Source organism: Pipra filicauda, unplaced genomic scaffold, assembly GCF_003945595.2.
Source record: "Pipra filicauda isolate LSUMZ 115617 unplaced genomic scaffold, ASM394559v2 scaffold177_size2800117_pilon, whole genome shotgun sequence".
Classification (NCBI taxonomy): Eukaryota; Metazoa; Chordata; class Aves; order Passeriformes; family Pipridae; genus Pipra; species Pipra filicauda.
In genome coordinates, this window is record NW_024104284.1 from 2,018,302 (window position 1) to 2,036,525 (window position 18,224).

Sequence of the window (18,224 nt, forward strand, 5' to 3'; positions counted from 1 at the left end):
ATGGCAGCGGCGACCGGCGGCGCTCTGAGAGAGGGGCAGGGCCGCGGCGGTCCCTGCGTCTGTTCGCCCCCGCTGGCTGCGGTGGAGGCCGTGGCCGCCGACTGGATGCTAGAGTTCGCCTGCTCCTGCCTGTGCCGGCACTTCGGGGATAGGAGCGGGGCGGAGTTCCGGCGCTGGAGCGACGTGTCGCAGGGTGAGTGGCAGTGGCGGCTCGCGGGGTTCCGCGGGCGCTCGGGGCTCTCGCACAGCCGCTCCCGGGCCGGTGTGTCCTGACTCCAGCAGCGCTGAGGAGGTGGGTATTCGGCTCTTTCGAAGACTTCAGGAGATTCTCGGAGCACCGGGTAACCTGCTGAGGCCGTTTGGTGGTGTCGGCAACACTCGCACACGGTGGCAGTGAAGCAGCGCCCGCCGAGTTTTTGTTCGCTTGTTTAATCTGCCGGTGTTCGAGCTCGAGTGTTGTGAGATAATCGCGGCTCTTGTGAGTTAATATTTTGGTTGAATGAGACTGAACCTTTCCAAGAAAACAGTGATTACTGAAGGCTCGGTGGTGGGGACTTTCAGATGTTGAGGTGAATAGAGTCATTGCTGTTAATCTGTCATCTTGATCCCAAGAACCTTGCGTGTTCAACACGACTGCCTGTATACCATCAGCAGCTACTGACACTGAGGCCTCGGATGCTGAAGGGTGAAAGCTATCGGGAAGGTGAAGAGGATTTAGTCAAAAGATGAAAACGTGGTAAAAAGCAACCAGAGTAGAATTAAGCACACCAAGTTCCACGAGTTTACTTCAGGGTTATGATAGACGACTAGAAGTGTTTCAAGGAACTATAGTCTGGCAGAGAAAGGTGAAATGAAGTGTGATAACTGGATTTTGAAAGGAAAAACTTATATTTAAATTGAGAAATCCACTTAAAAGTGAGAGTAGTTAACAGCTAGAAGCAAATGTCTAGGTCTCAGATAAATTTGATGGATTTATGATTTTTTTGTGTGTGTGTTAGAAATAGTTTTCCTGAAGATACCAGGTTAGAGCTTTGGGGATATTTTGTCTGTGTGTGTGTGTTCTTCAGTCAAGTGAATGTTTGACTTGTTTGAAGTTCTGGAAGGAATGGAGTACAATGGCATGCAGAATGATTAGTAAGGAGGTTGATATGAGATATTGTAAGAGGTAAGGAATCTAAAGATAATTAGGTACATTGAATGGTGAGCTGCTAGATTAAATTATTCATGATGCTTCTCTATGTTTGGCCTTGGGACTGTAACTCAGCAGGAGAATTGTACTGAAATTTCCTGAAGGTGGGAAGCAAAGGCACTGCCAATGCAGACGCAGACTGACATGTCTCCTGAGAAGAACTGGAGGCCTGAGAACTGTAATAGCAGAAACAATTAATTAAATTGTACAGAACGCAAGGTCACATGGAACTGAGAACTAAGAGGAAATTTTGAACTTGTTCCTGCTCTGTTCAGACACAGAGGAAAGAGTTGGGTGTATTGGTGCTGTAAGATTATAAAGTCAGTATTGTATTTGTCTATGGGAAAAGCTAAGCACAGCCATAAGATTCCATTAGAAAATTGGGTGTGGGTTTTGGGTTTTTTTTCATAGAAATACAGAACTATTACTCTTGCATTTGTCAAAGTGAGACTCTCCTGAAATAATGATTGGCTGTCAACAAGAGGGTCAATTCAAACTGAAGGAAGGGCAGAAAGGTAGGAAGGCAAAGCAAACAAGATGAGCAATTTTATTAGGAGATAAATAATATTTTTTTTATACCTCAGTATGCTGCCATGTAGAAATAGCTAGGTTACCGGGGATTAAGGATTTAAAGACAGCATGGCAAGGTTACATGGCTTGCTTATTTTATCCTGTGTTGGTAGGGTGTTACAGTCTATATACCTGAACTAGCTTGTGTAGGTACCTACATGGCAAGGAACTGGATTTCTAGAATTTCTAATGAAAGGCTAAGATGAGAAATACATTTGAGTTGCAACAAGAAGGAAAGTGATTTATGATTGAGAACACTATTAACAAACAAATTAATAGAGAAACTACCCTGAGTGTGTGGAGGGAGAACAGTCTAGAAAAGATTACTAAGGCTTTGTCTCTTTCTGTTTGTCTGCATTAATAGTGAGTAATTACTGCTAAGGACCTGGTGTCCAAACAGTAAGCATTTAAAGGTTTCTTTTTCTTTGGAATAACTCTAAAGGAATTCAATTTGTGTAGTCAAGACTGTTCCACTGCACAAACCAAGCACAGAAGGTTTGCTTTAAAGAGACACCCCTGCTCTGAATTAAAGTGGTGATGTATGTGCACCTTATGAGAATAGAGAAAGCTGAAAGATTTCGAGCTGCTTGCCAAGATGACCCCTTTTATTCTGTGGAATTGTTCACCTATGCTATTCTGCCTGCTTCCAGAATTTCAAAGTTCTGCCTTCATCTTCAGAGTAAGGTGTTCATCTCTATTATTAAGCTTGTCCAAACACTTTCTGAAGTTGAACTCTGTAGTCTGCTATGGAAGGTGCATAAGTGATCACAATGCGTGGTGCTTTACTGCTGTTCTAAATGATGTACTTTTTTTACTTCACATTCTGGCTATAGGAATTAACAGCTCTTGTATCATCTGTCCTCACTGAAGCCATTAGAAATGTTCTTCCAACTCCAAATGGCAATATTATGCTTGATGTTAGCTTAAGTAATCATTCAGGGCTATTTACTTTGTAATTTCATTCTTATCTATTCTGTGTAGGAGATGGTTATACACTAATATTCAAGTAGGCTGAGTACTTTCAAATAAAACATTGTATTATGTGCTCTAGTTGTTTCATTGCAAAACTCAGGTGTTCCATGCTCCATAATCCTGGTTTTTTTGCTAGGATGACACTGAAACGTGTACATAAACAATTCCTGGCCTAGAGTGTTCAGTCTGCAACTTGGACAAGTAACATGATGTGTTCTTCATAATTCTGTGATTTTTTTGGGGGCACAAACGGAAACACAAGAAGTTTCTTCTGAATACAAGGAAAAACTTTACTTTGAGTGTGACTGGAACAGGCTGCTTAGAGAGGTTGTGAAGTCTCCTTCTCTGGAGATATTCAAAACCTGTGTGAATGTGATCCTGTGCAACCTGCTTCACCTGAACCTGCAGGGAGGTTGGACTACAAAATCACAGAATGGGTAAGGTTAGAAGGGATCACAGCAGGTGTAGATAATATCCAGAGGCTCCTTCAAACCCCAACTGTTCTGTGATTCACTCTTCATTTCGAATGTTACTATACTATACTGTGAAGATGAATTACTATATCCAGCCCAATAAAATAGGAAATTCACAGTAACCAGCATGATGGGTATAAACGCATGATAGTTCCCATTCTAAAATATGTAAGAATCCTTGTGACCTTCCAGCCTTGAAAGGAGGGTTTCCCTTGTAGATGTACATTTCTGACTGAGCTTTCCTCGTAGCTTTTACTGCTTTTTGTCTCTTAAGTTTCTATAGCAACATATAAATGTTACCAGTCTGCCCGTGGCTGATGGTTTGTGGGCATTCCGTGCTCTGGAGCAGACAGATGTCTTTTGTAGTAAGCTACTTACCAAAACAGAACTATTTCAATACCATGGTCTTTGAATTTGATTGAATATAAGCCTGTGATACATTTTATTGCTTCTTTGGAGAAGGGTATATTTTTCTACTTAAGTTCTTAAATATTAAGTTTTTTTAACATGGACAAATACTAATTAAATGTACTTCATTGGTTTCTTAATGAATTAAAAAATTAGTAGATCATTAAAGTCTGATAACACAGTGTCTATTATATGTCTAGCCACATTGTGGCAGTGCTGGAGCAAGACTGACTTATCATTTGTCTTCTTTTCCAGCTCTTATCAATGGCTTTTTCAAAATACCTACACATCAGAAAAAAACAGTTTATCTCTGTCAGCTTTTGATAAGAATTGCAAAAGGAAAAACCCTCGGTAAATACTCTGATTCTTTTTTTTTTCACTTGTCTAAAAATATTTGTGTGATCCTGCACAGAGGTGTATTAGATATGCTTTCACAGAGCCTTTACTGTACATATTATAAATACATATATAGATATATATTTATATGTAAATCGTACATATCTGTAAACACATATCTAGATAAGTATATGTAAATAAATGGCATGAACTCCACATTTGGGGCTGTCTTTATTCCTCATGTGACTGAGTTGTATGCAGGACCAGTGTTTTCTGTGCTGACTGACTTAGCTGCTCTGAGTTTAAATTACTATATACTTCTTAAATTATCGGTCTATTTTTGTTAGGGTAACATCAACAAAAGAAATCTACTGGAAAAGACTGACTAGCTATTAGTGAGCAATACTTGCAAGTTTAAAGCTCAGGATGTACATTCCTTTCTGCACACATAACTAGAGGTTAAAATAGGACTAACAGTAGGAATAAGAATATGGATGAAAAGGATGACTGCCCTTGTTTCCTACAGAAGGCTGTAAGACTTTCAGCTGGCTGCAGGTCCTTGGGGCTCTTTTTCGCTACCACTTCTCCTCTGGCTGTATTTGCAACTACCTTGTTGATTCAGCCCAGATGATTTTGTTTCACACTGGAATTTTTGGAAGACTTAAATTTTTTTGCTGCAAATTTTCACTGTTTGATAAAACTCATTGTAAGACTTAAGAAGCAGTCTTGCTAGCATGAGCATAGAAGAAGGAAGTGTATTCTAACCTAGCAGTGCTACAAAGGCTTGTTTTTATAAAATTAATTTCTCTATGTTACTTGTCAGGTAATAACAGTTGCCTTGACTTATTTTAGCTTGAGAATCAAATTCTTGTATTTAAAGTAGTTCATTTTTTACAAATTATGAAACTTTTCTGATAATGCTCTAAAACTATATTATTGTATATAACACTTGGAAATATGACTTTGCTGTGTGTTTTTCTTATCAGTGTAGAGAATGACTTGTGTGGTGAGGAAGATTGTATATGCTTAGTAGGTATTAGGTCAGGTGTAGCTCCACAGTGTACATGGAAAGCTACTACATTCTAGCTTTCCTGTTTTTTTCTAATTATTAAAATATTTAATCTGTACTGAGTCTTAAAACAGAGTAGGCTGTTTCAGGTGCCAGCTCTTTTAAACACTTTGGTTTTAGAGTATTAAAATAAACTTAATATGAAGTGTCATATTACTTGATTGAAAGAATAGTTAAAGAAACACAAAAGTGGATTTTTTTTAATTATATGTATATATGCACATAACACTGAGATTTCACTGACTGACTTATTGTAGTGAGTATAAAGTAATTTTCATTTTTTAAGTATTGCTTAAATTGTTTACTCGTTCCTTAATGAAAGGAATGAGTTATTGAAAGAGATTCTGCTGATGTCATATAAAATGAAGGAATAAGTGGGCCTATAGTTCAATGAACATCTTGAGCTAAGCTGGCAGTGATATGGGGAAAAAAACACTTATTCACCTGCCAGCTCCTCCTGCTTCTTTTACATTCACTTGTGCAGAAGTGTGCAATGACCAGACTGGGAAAGTGTTTTGAGTGTTGAGGGCATGACTATTTGGCTAGGTCAGATCTCTGCCAGAACTGATCACTGATCCTGCTCACTGGGAGTTTATACAAACCTTGGTGTTGGCACAGTGGTACGCTGACATGGGAAGTTGCTTCTGCCTCTTCAGTGACACTCCTGTGTTAAACTGTTTGAATTTCCCTCTTCGTTTAAGCACTTCAAATACAACAAAAACTTAAGACATGGAAATACAGTGATAGATTCAGGGAAAAAATCCCAACCTTAGGATGGTGGTTATATTACAAAAATTAACAGTATCAATACCAAATGTTTTGATATCTGATGCTAAGCTTACTGTTTATTAATGCCAGCCCAAAGACCTAATGCTGAACTCAGCACTATTGCAAGTGGCATTTTAGGTGAACTATAATTAGCTGACACGTAATATCCCTTAAAAATGCAACAGTAATGTCATTAGCAAGAGTAGGAAGAACTAGTCTCTCTGAAAAGAAGATAGTTACTTCAGGTTCTTAAACACACCTGGAGAGAGACACTAAAAATTATTTGAGGAAAAAGCAATTCAAATAATGTATAGTACATATTACTATTTTGCATATAAATACTGGAATATTTTTAGCTTTATCCTTTACTTTTTTTTTTAAGTACTTTTTTTTTTCCCCTCTAAGAATTACAGTTTGAAAATGGTCAAAAAATTTCACCTTTGGAATCTGCTCTGGCTTTCTGGACTTTACTTGAAAAGGAAGAAATTAAACTGGAAAAGCTTCATGAAGATATTCGTCGCTTGATTCAAATTCAGGTCTGTGTGACTTACTCAAAATGCTTCAGGATGCTACCTATTCATTGGGAATGAGTAGCTGGAAAGCTGCCCAGCAGAAAAGGAGCTGGGGGTGCTGATCAACAGCCAGCTGAACACGAGCCAGCAGTTGCTCAGGTGACCCAGATGGCCAATGGCATCCTGGCTTGGATCAGAAATTGTGTGGCCAGCAGAACCAGGGCAGTCCTCATCTCCCTGTACTTGGGATACTTGGCACTGGTGAGGCCGCACCTCAAGTACTGTGTCCAGTTCTGGGATCTTCACTACAAGAAGGACATTGAGGAGCTGAGCGTGTCCAGAGAAGGGCAGCGAAGTTGGGGAAGGATCTGGAGCACAACTCTTATGAAGAGTAGCTGAGGGAGCTGGGGGTGTTCAGCCCGGAGAAAAGGAGGTTCAGGGCAGACCTTATCACTCTCTCCAATTACCTGTAAGGAGGATGTAGCCAGGTGGGAGTGGATCTCTTGTCCCAGGTAACAAACAAGAGGATAAGAGGAAATGGCCTCAAGTTGCACCAGGGGAGGTGTAGATTGGATTTTAGGAAAACCTTTTCACACAAAGGGTTGTAAAGCATTGGAACAGAATGTCCAGGGAAGTGGTAGAGTCACCATCCCTGGAAATGTTTAAAAAAGCATGTGGATATTGCAGTCGAGGACATCGTTTAGTGATGAACGTGGTGGTCCAAGGTTGATTGTTGGACTGGATGACCTCAAAGGTCTTTTCTAACCTCAAGTATTCTATGATTCTATCTTACTAAAACATAGCCCCTTTTACAAAAAGCTTGAGCTATTAGCAGACTGAACCGAATTTTCAGAGTTTTAATACAGAGTAAATAGATCTGTACAGGGGACCTTTTTCTATCCAAAGTGGTTCCTGTTTGTATCAGTTCAAATTTGTATCAAAAGCAACCAATCTGAAAAAAAAAGTATCAGTTGAGATCTATTTCAAAACACTAGTATCTTGAGCTTTAAAATATGTTACGAATAGTTTTTTTTTACTTAAAAGTCATTATTTGTATTGGAAAACTTTTGATTTCAAAGACGAACATATAAAAACACATTGTCAGCTACTGGGAATGTGGAAGTCTTTCAGGAAGAGAGGGAAGCAATGCTTAGTGGGTAAGTATGGGACACTTTGCATCAATGAGAGTCTTTTTAAATGCCTGATGGAGAGGCTTTATACATGAGGTTTAATATTACTTCAGAACTAACTTTTATAACTAGATAATTGTTGGTAATCCTTAAGTATATAATAATCTGAATTTTGGAAGTATTAGAAAACTGTAGAATTGTGACTTTTGGGTTTTTTTTCTGATTCTCAGGTGAAAAGTATTTCAGCATATCCTGTAATTATATTTGTTGTAGATTGTAGCAGTTCATATGGAAAATGGATATTTTAAGGAAGCTACTGAACTTCTTGAAAGGCTGTTTACAGACTCTGAATCAGATAAGGTAGTAACTTTCTAAGTTGCATTAAACTCTTTTATTTTCAGTGGAGAAAGATGGGAGTGGGTTTCCAAAGCTAGTAAATGCTACCTACATAGCTTTGACCTGATTATTGTCTATGCAGGACACCAATGGGACTTTTAAATACAAAAGGAAATTTTTGACTAGGGGATTGATAGAAGTAATGGGTGATTTGGGGGAGTGAAATTCATCCAGCAGTTGTTTTTTTCCCACTTAATATGAGGAGTGAGGTGGCACTACAGCTTCTGGGAATTTAATAACACTGTTTTCTCAGACCAAAGGCAGTATAAACATGCTGGTAGAGGCATAACTGCCTAATAATTAGTCTACTGACTTCTATCGCAGTGGACTCTATTCGTCACCTCTGTTGATTAGTGTTCTGTGTACTGAAGCATCACAGGGAAGGAAAACTCATTAGCTTCTCTAGTATGGACTGAATGTTATTATGCTTCTACTTGGAAAAGATAACATAGGTGAGTCAGGACCCTTCCTGGTTTGAAGTTGACTGCATCATTCAGAAAGATGCAAGTTTGAGTGCGTATCTCTAAAATAATAACTAGTGCACACAGCTGAATTTGCTGGGGTGGAGAAAAGAGCAAAAGACTGCAGGCAAAAAATAATAAAAAAAAAAGGTAAAAATACTGCCTGTATCTTCATCTGGTATATTAGGACGTGTGTTCTATGTAAGTAGTAGCATGTGCATAACTTATTCTTCAGATACACTCCTCATTCAGAGGATTGAGGTGTTTGGAAAGTGTAGACTGTGGTAATAGTATTCAAATTCATAAATAAGAATGCAGCCTGTACACAGAAGTTAATTCTCTTGCTTATATTGGTTTCTGTAGGATTCAGAGTGATTGGTAGACAAAATGTGAATTTCTGATTATCAGTATTGATGTGTCCCTAAGGCTGCTATACTAAGTAGTCCTTTTCCTGAACACTGTACACCCCTTTCAATGGCAGTGGTTTTGAGGTAGCAAATGAGAAAAGAGAACTGAGTAACGAGTGGCTGTTATTGGGTGTTTTTTGCTCCATTGACAATCCTGCTTTCAATGTTATTCATAAAGAAAATGATGATGGGGATCTCTGGAAAGTTACACTTTACCATTTACTGACCACATAAAGTAAATGCCTGGTATTATGCCTATTTTACTTTAGACCCCTGTCAAACTGTGGCATGAAGTTATATAGGCATATTCAGGAAACTATATAATCATCATGTTTACTTTCTATACGTCCTGTTTAGCATAGATACCAAGTTTATTGCAGGATTTGTGTTTTATAAAGCTGTGGTTTTCTTAGCCTTTAAGGATGAAGCTGGCAACCATAATTAAAAACAAGGATCCATATGTTCCTCTTCTCCAAAGCTTCAGTTACAGTCTTTTAATGAGTAAAATCAAGTTCTACATTGAACTTTTCATGAAAGAAAAGGAAACTGACTTCTTAATACAGGTATGTCAAAGCATTTTCAAAACGTCTCAAAAGAGTTACCTGATAAGATTAAATTGATTTATACTTTCAAGGGAGTTGTTTAGGCAATAGTCAGTTATTGCATTAAATGAAAAGGAAGCTTTGTCTTCATTTAGATTGTCTTATATTCAACCTTTTTGTTTTAATTAATATGTCTTGGAGAAAGTTAGTAGGAATAAGATTCCTCTAAAATATCTTTTATTAATGTTTTTTCCACAACCGTTTTGATCCCAAAAAAAGGAAAAAAGCATAATTAAAATAAGATCTATCAGTAGTGTATGTTTAAGAGAAGCAGTTCTGATCTGGGACTTTAAAAAATAACATAGCTATATATTTAATGCTTATTTTGTTTAGGTCTATATGACTTATACGAAAAATAAAAGATCAGGACCTGTTAATTTGGCTAAAAGCTTTAGGAATGTCAAAGAAGTTAGGAGGTACAAAACTGTTATTGCTGTTTTCCTGTAAATAAGAAAGGTCCTTACAAAGAATCTTCCTCAAAAGTGATTTAAAATGGACAAGAACAACATTCCTTTTGCAGTTCATCTTCAAGAGGATTGTAAAGAATTTCTCTTATGTTTGCTTCCTATAAAAAGTATTGAATTATTCAATTACAAAAGCACAGACATCTAAAGGTAATAAGAAGCAAATTTTAAATAAACAATTCTGAACTTCCTCTGTGTTTTCTATTTTCTTGCCCAAGAGACTAGACAACTTATTAAATGCATTCAAAGTATAAGACAAGGAATACCTTTTAATGGTTTCACTTGACTGTCAGTTTTCAAGTTTATTTTTCAAGGCTATTTCTTTGAGTGTAAGAGGAGATCAAGGTTTGGAGGTATTGGAGAAGGCCCAGAACTGCATACTAGCATAGCTAGACCCTCTGTTGTTGCACCCCAACTGCCTGCACGTCTGTCCTACTTTCTGCACCAACACTACAAATCTTATTTTGAACAGTTATTTTAGGACATGGAGGAGACACCTTTGTGAAGAGTTTCCCCTTCTGTATAGTACGTAATGGTTCCCCAGCAGTGTTCGCTGCAGAAGAGCACTCCAGCTTCAATTTTAATATCTCTTCCCTTTCTTCTAGTGCCAGATGTAGAAGTATAATCATAGAATAGTTTGGATTGGAAGAAACCTTAAAGGTAATCTAATCCAACTCCCTTGCAATAAGCATGGACATCTTCAATTAGATTAGATTGCTCAGAGCGGTGTCCAACCTGGCCTTAAATGTTTTCAGGCACAGGGCATCTACCTCATCTCTGAGATCCTGTTCCATGTTACACCACTCTCATCATTAAAAAAAAAAATAAATCCTTCCTTATATCTAATCTAAATCTTCCCTCTTTTAGTTTAAAGCCATTAACCCTTGTTCCATCACAACAGACCCTGCTAAAGAGTTTGTCCCTGTCTTTCTTTTAAGCCCCTGTTTAGGTACTGGAAGGTGCTAGCTATAAGGTCTCCCCAGAGCCTTCTCTTCTCCAGGCTGAACAACTTCAATTCTCTCAGCCTTTCCTCATAGGAGGAGATGCTCCACCCCTGTGATCAACTTAGTGGACCTCCTCTGGACCTGCTCCAGCAGGTCCAAGTCATTTGTGTGCTGAGAACCCCAGAGCTGGATGCAGCACTCCAGGTGGAGTCTCAGCAGAGTAGGGGTGCAGAATCACCTCCCCTGACCTACTGGCCATGCTGCTTAGGATGCAGCCCAGGATATGACTGGCTTTCTGGGCTGCAAGCGAACATTACCGAGTCATGTCCAGCTTTTTATCCACTATAAGGGGGTCTACATTGCTAAACTGTTTGAAGACAGCTTATTCTAGGTTAGTGTCAAGCTTGGAATCTACAAGCTTGCAGCTCCTACTGTTGATAAAGCTCTTGCAGTTCAAGAAACTCTTATAGGTTAGCTGCCCTATGTACAGTCTGCAGATAGTGCATTACGAGGCTAAAGGACCTATACCAATCTGAATTCTTTGTAATTTCTTTTTATAACATTCATTCTTCTTTCAAAAGAGTTATTTTTAGGGAAAAGTACAATTTGAAAGCTACCGTTAACTTGCAAAGTACAATATAGTTGATTTAAACTTTTTTTTAAACTAAATCCTTTTTATCTGTTTATCTATATGGAAAAATGTCCTCACTATCATACAGGTTTTGCTACCATCAGCCACTGCAAAACAGCCAGTATTTTGAAAACTTACATCTGAAAGATGTAGTTATGGGTAGTTATGAAATATGTGACAATGAAACACTTCTGTGATTGGAAGTATTCTGTGATCAGAATACTTTCCAGTATTTTCATGGATGAATGATTGAAATAGAGAATGTTTTTATATTATCTCACTCTCGGAAATGTTGAGAGACTCTGCAAGTTATTGTGAAGGGCAGGTTAAGATTTCAAGACTACTGAAAACTGGATGGATGAAGGAAAATTAACAGGAGGAAAAAGAAAGCCCTGAAGAGCAAACTGATGAAAAGTGAGAGCAACAGACTAAGCAGAAAGAATTAATATTGAGCTATAGTGAAGCTCTCAACTTTGAATCATTTTGATATTTCAGTGCTGCAAAGCAGGTCACCTTTTGGGATGTGTAGTGTTGGATGGAAGATGGTTGGCTCTGCTTAGTGCACAACTGGCAAGAATAAACTTTTGGACTAAGTTGGACTAAATGATTTTTTTTTTTTTGAGAGTGTTTTTATTACCTCAAGTAAGTGGGAGAAATATAGGGAAAAGTACAAATCTTAGGATTATCTGGACATTCTATAAAGAGTAATGAACTACTACTTCCTTCTCTTGGCAATGGAGGAGAAATAATCGCATTTTGTGGCTAAAAGTTTGAGCAGGATATTAGAAAAAAATTTTTTGCCAGTGCAAGAAAGGTTATATTACAAGCCTAAGGTCTGGTTAGACATGTCTTTTGAAAGTGTTATAGGCATGCTTGATCCTCACATGTGCTACAGAACTAGATAAACTTGTGAGACCTGTCAGTTTTCCATTTCTAACCTAGTTATAAAAAACAGATTTTGGCATACTTTGATAGTATTTGCAGTCTTAGTTAATCTCCACGATATACTTCACACCTTCATAAGTTCACTCGTTATGCAAGTATTCATTGTATTTCTTTGTGTCCATATAAATATCACTTGCAGCTATGACTAAAATTTCTCTGAGTTATTAGTTGATAAAGATCTTTATGGATTTCAATGTAGCAAGCTAGAGTTATTTTGAAACTACTTATGTTCATAGTAAAACCTCTGAAGTGTCTGTGAAATAAGCACTGTTAGTCCTTAGAGAGAGTACACGTATTAATCCCAGTGTGACCTACTATCTAGGTATTGGCTGGCTTTAATTTTAAGGTATCAATTCCATTTCTCACAGGAAGCCACAAAATATGCAGAGTCTAAAGGATTGGAAGCAACAACATTGCAAAACAAATCTATGAATGTCAGTGAAAATGACGAAAGTAATTTGGTCACAAAACAAAGGTTTGTATTAAGGATTATATTACTGAGGGATGTACTTGGACAGTAACTTGAAACTTGTAGAATTAAGAGTAGGTAGAAGGAAGGACATTACATTCCAAACTGCTGTCCAATAGAAAATTAGCTACAAGCATATTCCCTATTTTTTTAAAATTTGGGCTCTTCGATAGTTGTTACTTTGGGCATTTACATCAAATAGCTTTGGTTAAGTTTAATTATTTGTAAATATGCAGAATTTTCAGTTTAAACAGCTGTCAATCTTGTATAACAATAAAAACATGAAAAGACTTTGCTTTTTTTAATGCTTGATTGAGCACTTTTTAGTCCTGCCCTCCTAATTTCAGACTATAAGTCATCTCAAGAAAGAGAATAAGAAAATGGAATCAGGCTGTTATATTTTCTTTACAGCTGAACACAAGATTCTGTTGTTGATACTAATGTGAAGGGAAATAGTAATGTTGCTTCATAATTCTGGCAGTGTGAACCCTCAAAACGATTATTTGGAATATACTAAAATTCTGGGTTTATTGCCTTGTTTTTCATGGAGAATATAACTGTAGTCTTTAGTTGGGATAGAGCTTCTATTTCTGCATTGTTATACTTGGAATATTTGGCATCATTTAGTTAAGGAAATCGACTCATGCAGACAGTATAGAGGAAGACATTTCACAAGTTTTGTTTGGTTTTTTGTTTGTTTTTGTTTGGTTTTTTTTTTAGAAAGATAGCTCATGACACAATTACGTCTGAGAGATATGATGAAAGACTTGTTAAAAAACCCCTATGGAAATAATTCCTGATGAAAAATTAGATGTGCAAAATGCCATACATTTAAATGTGTGAGGCAAGATTAAGAGGGTTAATAGATTGATGCAGTTAGTGTTTGTATGCCACTGTTTCTGTAGAGAGATCTCAATATCTTTTTAAATATTGTTGAATCATGTAAATGGCAAGTTGCTGCTTAGGAAATTATTTTTTTGTCTTTTTTTTCAAGATTGGTGAAAGAACAACAATATATCACAAATCAGTCACCTGGAGACATAAAAAAATCCACAGAAAGGTAAATTTTTTTGTTGCTTTTGGTCATAGACTTTTCATGAAGTTCTGTGTATTTTTACTCCATTTTATGTTGCTTGCAGGCCTTATTCAGAGCAGAAACACACAGGGAGCAGAGTTCTTCAGAGTGAGTATTAGTTTACTTTTACACTTTCGAAACAGTCATGTCAAACAGTTATTTCTAAGTGTGATTGGATTAATAAAAAAATGGTTGTGTGGGGAAAAACACTGCTAGTTTTTATGTGTATTTTCTGTACAAGTGCAGGTTTGGTGGTTGCCATATTTAGGAAGCTGTGAAGTGGCTTCTCTGGCAACTCCTTTTGTGAAATCATTCACTATTTTCTGGTTTGCTTGGGGTTTTGTTTGCTTTATTGTGATTTACAGTATTCTATGCAAAAGAAAGCTGCCAGAGGAGTACTGAAATTTGTCTCTTTCTGAATTTGGAGCTAGATAACTTTGGTGGGAAGAACTAAAGAGATTGGTTTATTGGAAAAACAAGTTGTAGTGTAAAATGCACAAAGTTAGGATGTTTGTGCATTTTCCTGGTAACCCTAACTTAACAACATGGATAATGTAATATTTGTAAGTAGGTTCTGAAGACCATTAGCAACCTCTTACCACAGAGAGATGATGTTATAGTTTCTGTGTGTGGCCATGTTGTACATGGAAGGACAAACTCTTAAGATGCCTTGAATGCTTGCCACAGTTAAAACCTGATACATGTACTTGGAAATAATGTAATCTGTATACAAAGAATCATAGCTCTGATTGTTTGTTACTTCCCATTCTCTCTATGTAGAATGAGAGCAGTATGTATAGTAAAAATGCTTTTATGAAAATGAAATGTTTCATTATTATGCACCAATTTTTACTTAATTAATTTAACTAATTAATTTACCTAATTAAAATATAATTCTTCTGTGAACTCTATTGTATAGAAAATGTGATGATTTTTTTCAACAGACTATTTTTTGAATCTTTGGACTATGGTGAGATATCATGTGTATTCATATAAAAAAGTATATTCATATGTAATCAGACACTGAAATTTTCCCAATCTGTCAGAACATATCAAAATAGGGTACGTTCTTGTCTCATATAAATGGTAGAATGCAAAACTGCTGCCTTAATGGTGACTCCTCATTGTACTGGATGTATATTAACTGTCTCCTAGGTCTGAACAACTTACAGAATGTGGAAAACCATGAAGTTTCAGCTTGTGGCCGAAGAAGACAGGTTTGTACCATTCTCTGTTCTAAATTGACATAAAATTAATCTACACTGCACCGAATTTTTTTCTCAGCTTTATTTGACCTTCTCCAAAATGCCTAGACTTAAGATTCTGTAGATTACTCGAGCTGTGCTACAACTCCTGAAACTGTTAAAAGTAATTTTTTTTAAAGAGAGGAAATAAAACTTATTCTGTGCACTCTCAAATATTATTGTTGCTAATGCTTCTGAGCTTTTAATTTGTTGAAATACGCTGTTTCTAAAGCTTAGTTTGATTCTTTTTTTAAAATGTGAAAAAATAAAAAATTCTTTCCACTGTTGGGGTTACAGAATTCAGGATATCATTTGCCCATGAGAATTTTAGGCAAACATCAAAGACTACTTGTTTTCCAACTTAGAAGGTTAAATATTTAGCAATTTCATAATTCAATAATTTGCTCATGTTAGGTGAAAACATCTATTTGCTTGGGAAAATATTTTAGTTTTTATAAACCAAATGATAGGGTCTTCTTATAATGCTACATTTCAAATTGTCCTTTGCATTCTCTTCATGGGTGAGCCTACTTCATTTAATTACTTAAAATAATGCTGCTATGTTCACTAATGCCAGAATTCCCTGTTGGTGGGAAGTACAGAAGTGTATACCTTAATAGAAGGCAATTTGGTATGATGTTGGGGTAAACTGTTTCAAGCTAATTTTTGCACAAAGCCAATTTTCATTCATAATTGTTCAGCTTCTTACCATGATAACTAAGGAAATTAATATTAAATAAATGCATTGCCTTTGAATTCATTTTTATAATATCTCTTAGGAAGCAATTTGGAGTCTTTCTGTTTAGATAACAGTACAAGTTACCATCGTACATCCATTTTGGTGTGAGCTGTTTCATTTTTCTGGTGTTCATTTTGACATTTCATTTTTTGTATAACAGGGAGGGCCAAACCTGCTCATGTTTTTTTCCAGATTGTCATTGAGGAAAGTTGTACTTACTTCTAGTTCTTTAACCATTTTTACTGCAGTTGAAGTACGGGTTAAATCTTCAGTTACATGGTGTCCTCAAATTGGTTGAGGTCCTAATGAGAGCTCATCTATCCTTGCAGGTTAAGCCCCTCTAAACAGTTTTTCACTTTCTTACAAATCTCAGGAATAGTTAAATCACTGAGAGCCTCTTTAAAAGCTACAGATACAACCAGTGCCCTAAAAAGAAAAAAATAGCAGCACTTACTGGATTTGTTTGTTGCCTTTAAAAATATAATTAGTTTACTCCAAAGTATACTTGGATAGGTACCTTGTTAGCCAGTGTCTGGTAAGCATGAACACTTCCATCAAGCTTGTTTTCAACATCAAGATTTAAACTGTTTGGATCACAATTGACAGAGAGCTAATGAGAACTTTGTGTTCACATATTTTCATGCTGAGGTAGTCTGTTATGGGGTCACCTACAAGTAGTGTATCTAAGTCTAGGGCTTATGCACACATCTTGTTAGAAAAAAATAGATGTTGTTTGCTTAGTTACATTGTTGTATTTCAACCTTAATTGAAATGTAAAGGCAAAATTTTTAGAAAAATGCATCTGATAGTAGCAAAGAACTCTGAAAATTTTATAAAAACTTGAATGAATTTTATTATTAAGAACTGTGTTTCTTTAAACACTTAGAAAAGTTGTAGGCATTTGCTGCCTCTGTGATATTTATACCATACTCCCTGCCAGTGAGACTGCTCAGAAATATTGTATAGAAAGCAATGATAATTGGCCTTTTACACGATAAATCTGCTCCTCTGCTTAATCATCTGGGTTATAAAATTGTCTACATGCATGAAAGAATGCAATGAATGTCAGAGCTGTTGACTTCTAGAACTTCCTTTTCCATGTAGTCCCTCTTTCAATGTTGGCATTGTTTGCTCTTGTTTTGTAAATGGCATTTCATTGCAATGGTTCAGTGCCCATTTTCAGCCTTTCACTGCTGTGTTTTCAGTTAGCTGCAAATAACACTCTGCAGTGCTATTGAAAGCAAGCATACTTTATTTTCTCCTCCCTAAATTAGGGGATGCAAGTGTCACGGAATTTAGGGAACTGTTTGTACTCAATTTTATATCCTGTCCTTTGAGTTGTTTAAAATCTGACTGACAGTTTCTTTAAATTAAAGAATGTGTCTGAAAATCTGGATGTTCAGAATTTAGTCAGACTTGTATGGGAAAAAAAGTCCATATATTTAAACCAGAAGGAAAAAAATCAGAGTGGAGTCCCGTAATGCATAAAGGAAGACAGGTTACTAGAGGAGGACTGACTCTAAGGAATAACAAGATCTTTAGATATGACAGAGTATGCCTCTGCATTCTGCCTGGCAAACTCAAGCTTGCTCTGCCTGCATTCTAAGCTGGCCAGATGTCACATTGCTCTGGACTAGGTGCCGTGATGATGTGAGCTCAAATGTAATGCTGCATTATGTCCAGGCTTTCAACCAGCCTTGGTAGCTTGTAACAGTGCAAAGCTGGAATCTACAAAAGTGCTGTCCCAGAGGGGACAGACAGTTCATCGGTCAGTAAGGTGGGAGGCAAGTTACTGCTCTGTACAGCTCCTCAGTGGAGAGAAAAGATGACAGTCCCTGATTTACCTGTAAGGCAGGCTCCTCATTTGTATGTTAAACTGAAGAAATTTATTTTAAAAAACGAAAGCTCAATATAAGCAATTTAAAATCAAAACAAGCTAAACCAACCCTTTTAAGAGCAAATGTAACTAATCATTGCAAGTAACAATAGTTGTAATTGTCTCTGATTGAAGTATTTGAATTATCTGGTGTTCTAGGTCAAGAATAACTCTGTTACTTGAATAAAGATTTTATTTAGGAAAGTTTTCTGGCATGCTCTGGAATGAACTATGTGATTCCAGTGGAATCTCTGGCCTTTTAATAAAGTTAAAAAAAAAACCGAACCAAGAGCCATTCGCTGCTGATGTTGCAAAATATTTGTGGAACAGGAAGTATTGGAAAAAGGAAGTATTTTTGATAAAAGTTAGACTACTTTAGAGAAGTTTTAGGTTCCAAACCTTTTAGAAATACAGCTGAACTGCTATCACTTGTAATTCTTTCACTGCTTAGTGAGGTTTGTTAATGATCATAGTTTACTGAAGAGGCAGTGATAGTTGCATTAAGCTGGAGTAGGTCCAGCTTTGAGATGTGAAGTTTAGTCTT

General features: G+C 36.8%; 1 protein-coding gene across 2 annotated transcripts in view; it reads left to right on the forward strand.

The window, feature by feature from the left end:
• Positions 1-18,224, forward strand: part of TERF1 (telomeric repeat binding factor 1) — a 22,691-nt gene continuing 4,467 nt past the window's right edge. For both annotated transcript variants that reach the window (XM_027744620.2, XM_027744623.2), the window contains exons 1-9: positions 1-193; positions 3,868-3,963; positions 6,191-6,321; positions 7,701-7,787; positions 9,105-9,254; positions 12,646-12,752; positions 13,741-13,806; positions 13,886-13,929; positions 14,977-15,038. In XM_027744620.2, coding sequence (XP_027600421.1) covers positions 1-193; positions 3,868-3,963; positions 6,191-6,321; positions 7,701-7,787; positions 9,105-9,254; positions 12,646-12,752; positions 13,741-13,806; positions 13,886-13,929; positions 14,977-15,038 — 936 coding nt within the window. The remainder of the gene's footprint in view (positions 194-3,867; positions 3,964-6,190; positions 6,322-7,700; positions 7,788-9,104; positions 9,255-12,645; positions 12,753-13,740; positions 13,807-13,885; positions 13,930-14,976; positions 15,039-18,224) is intronic.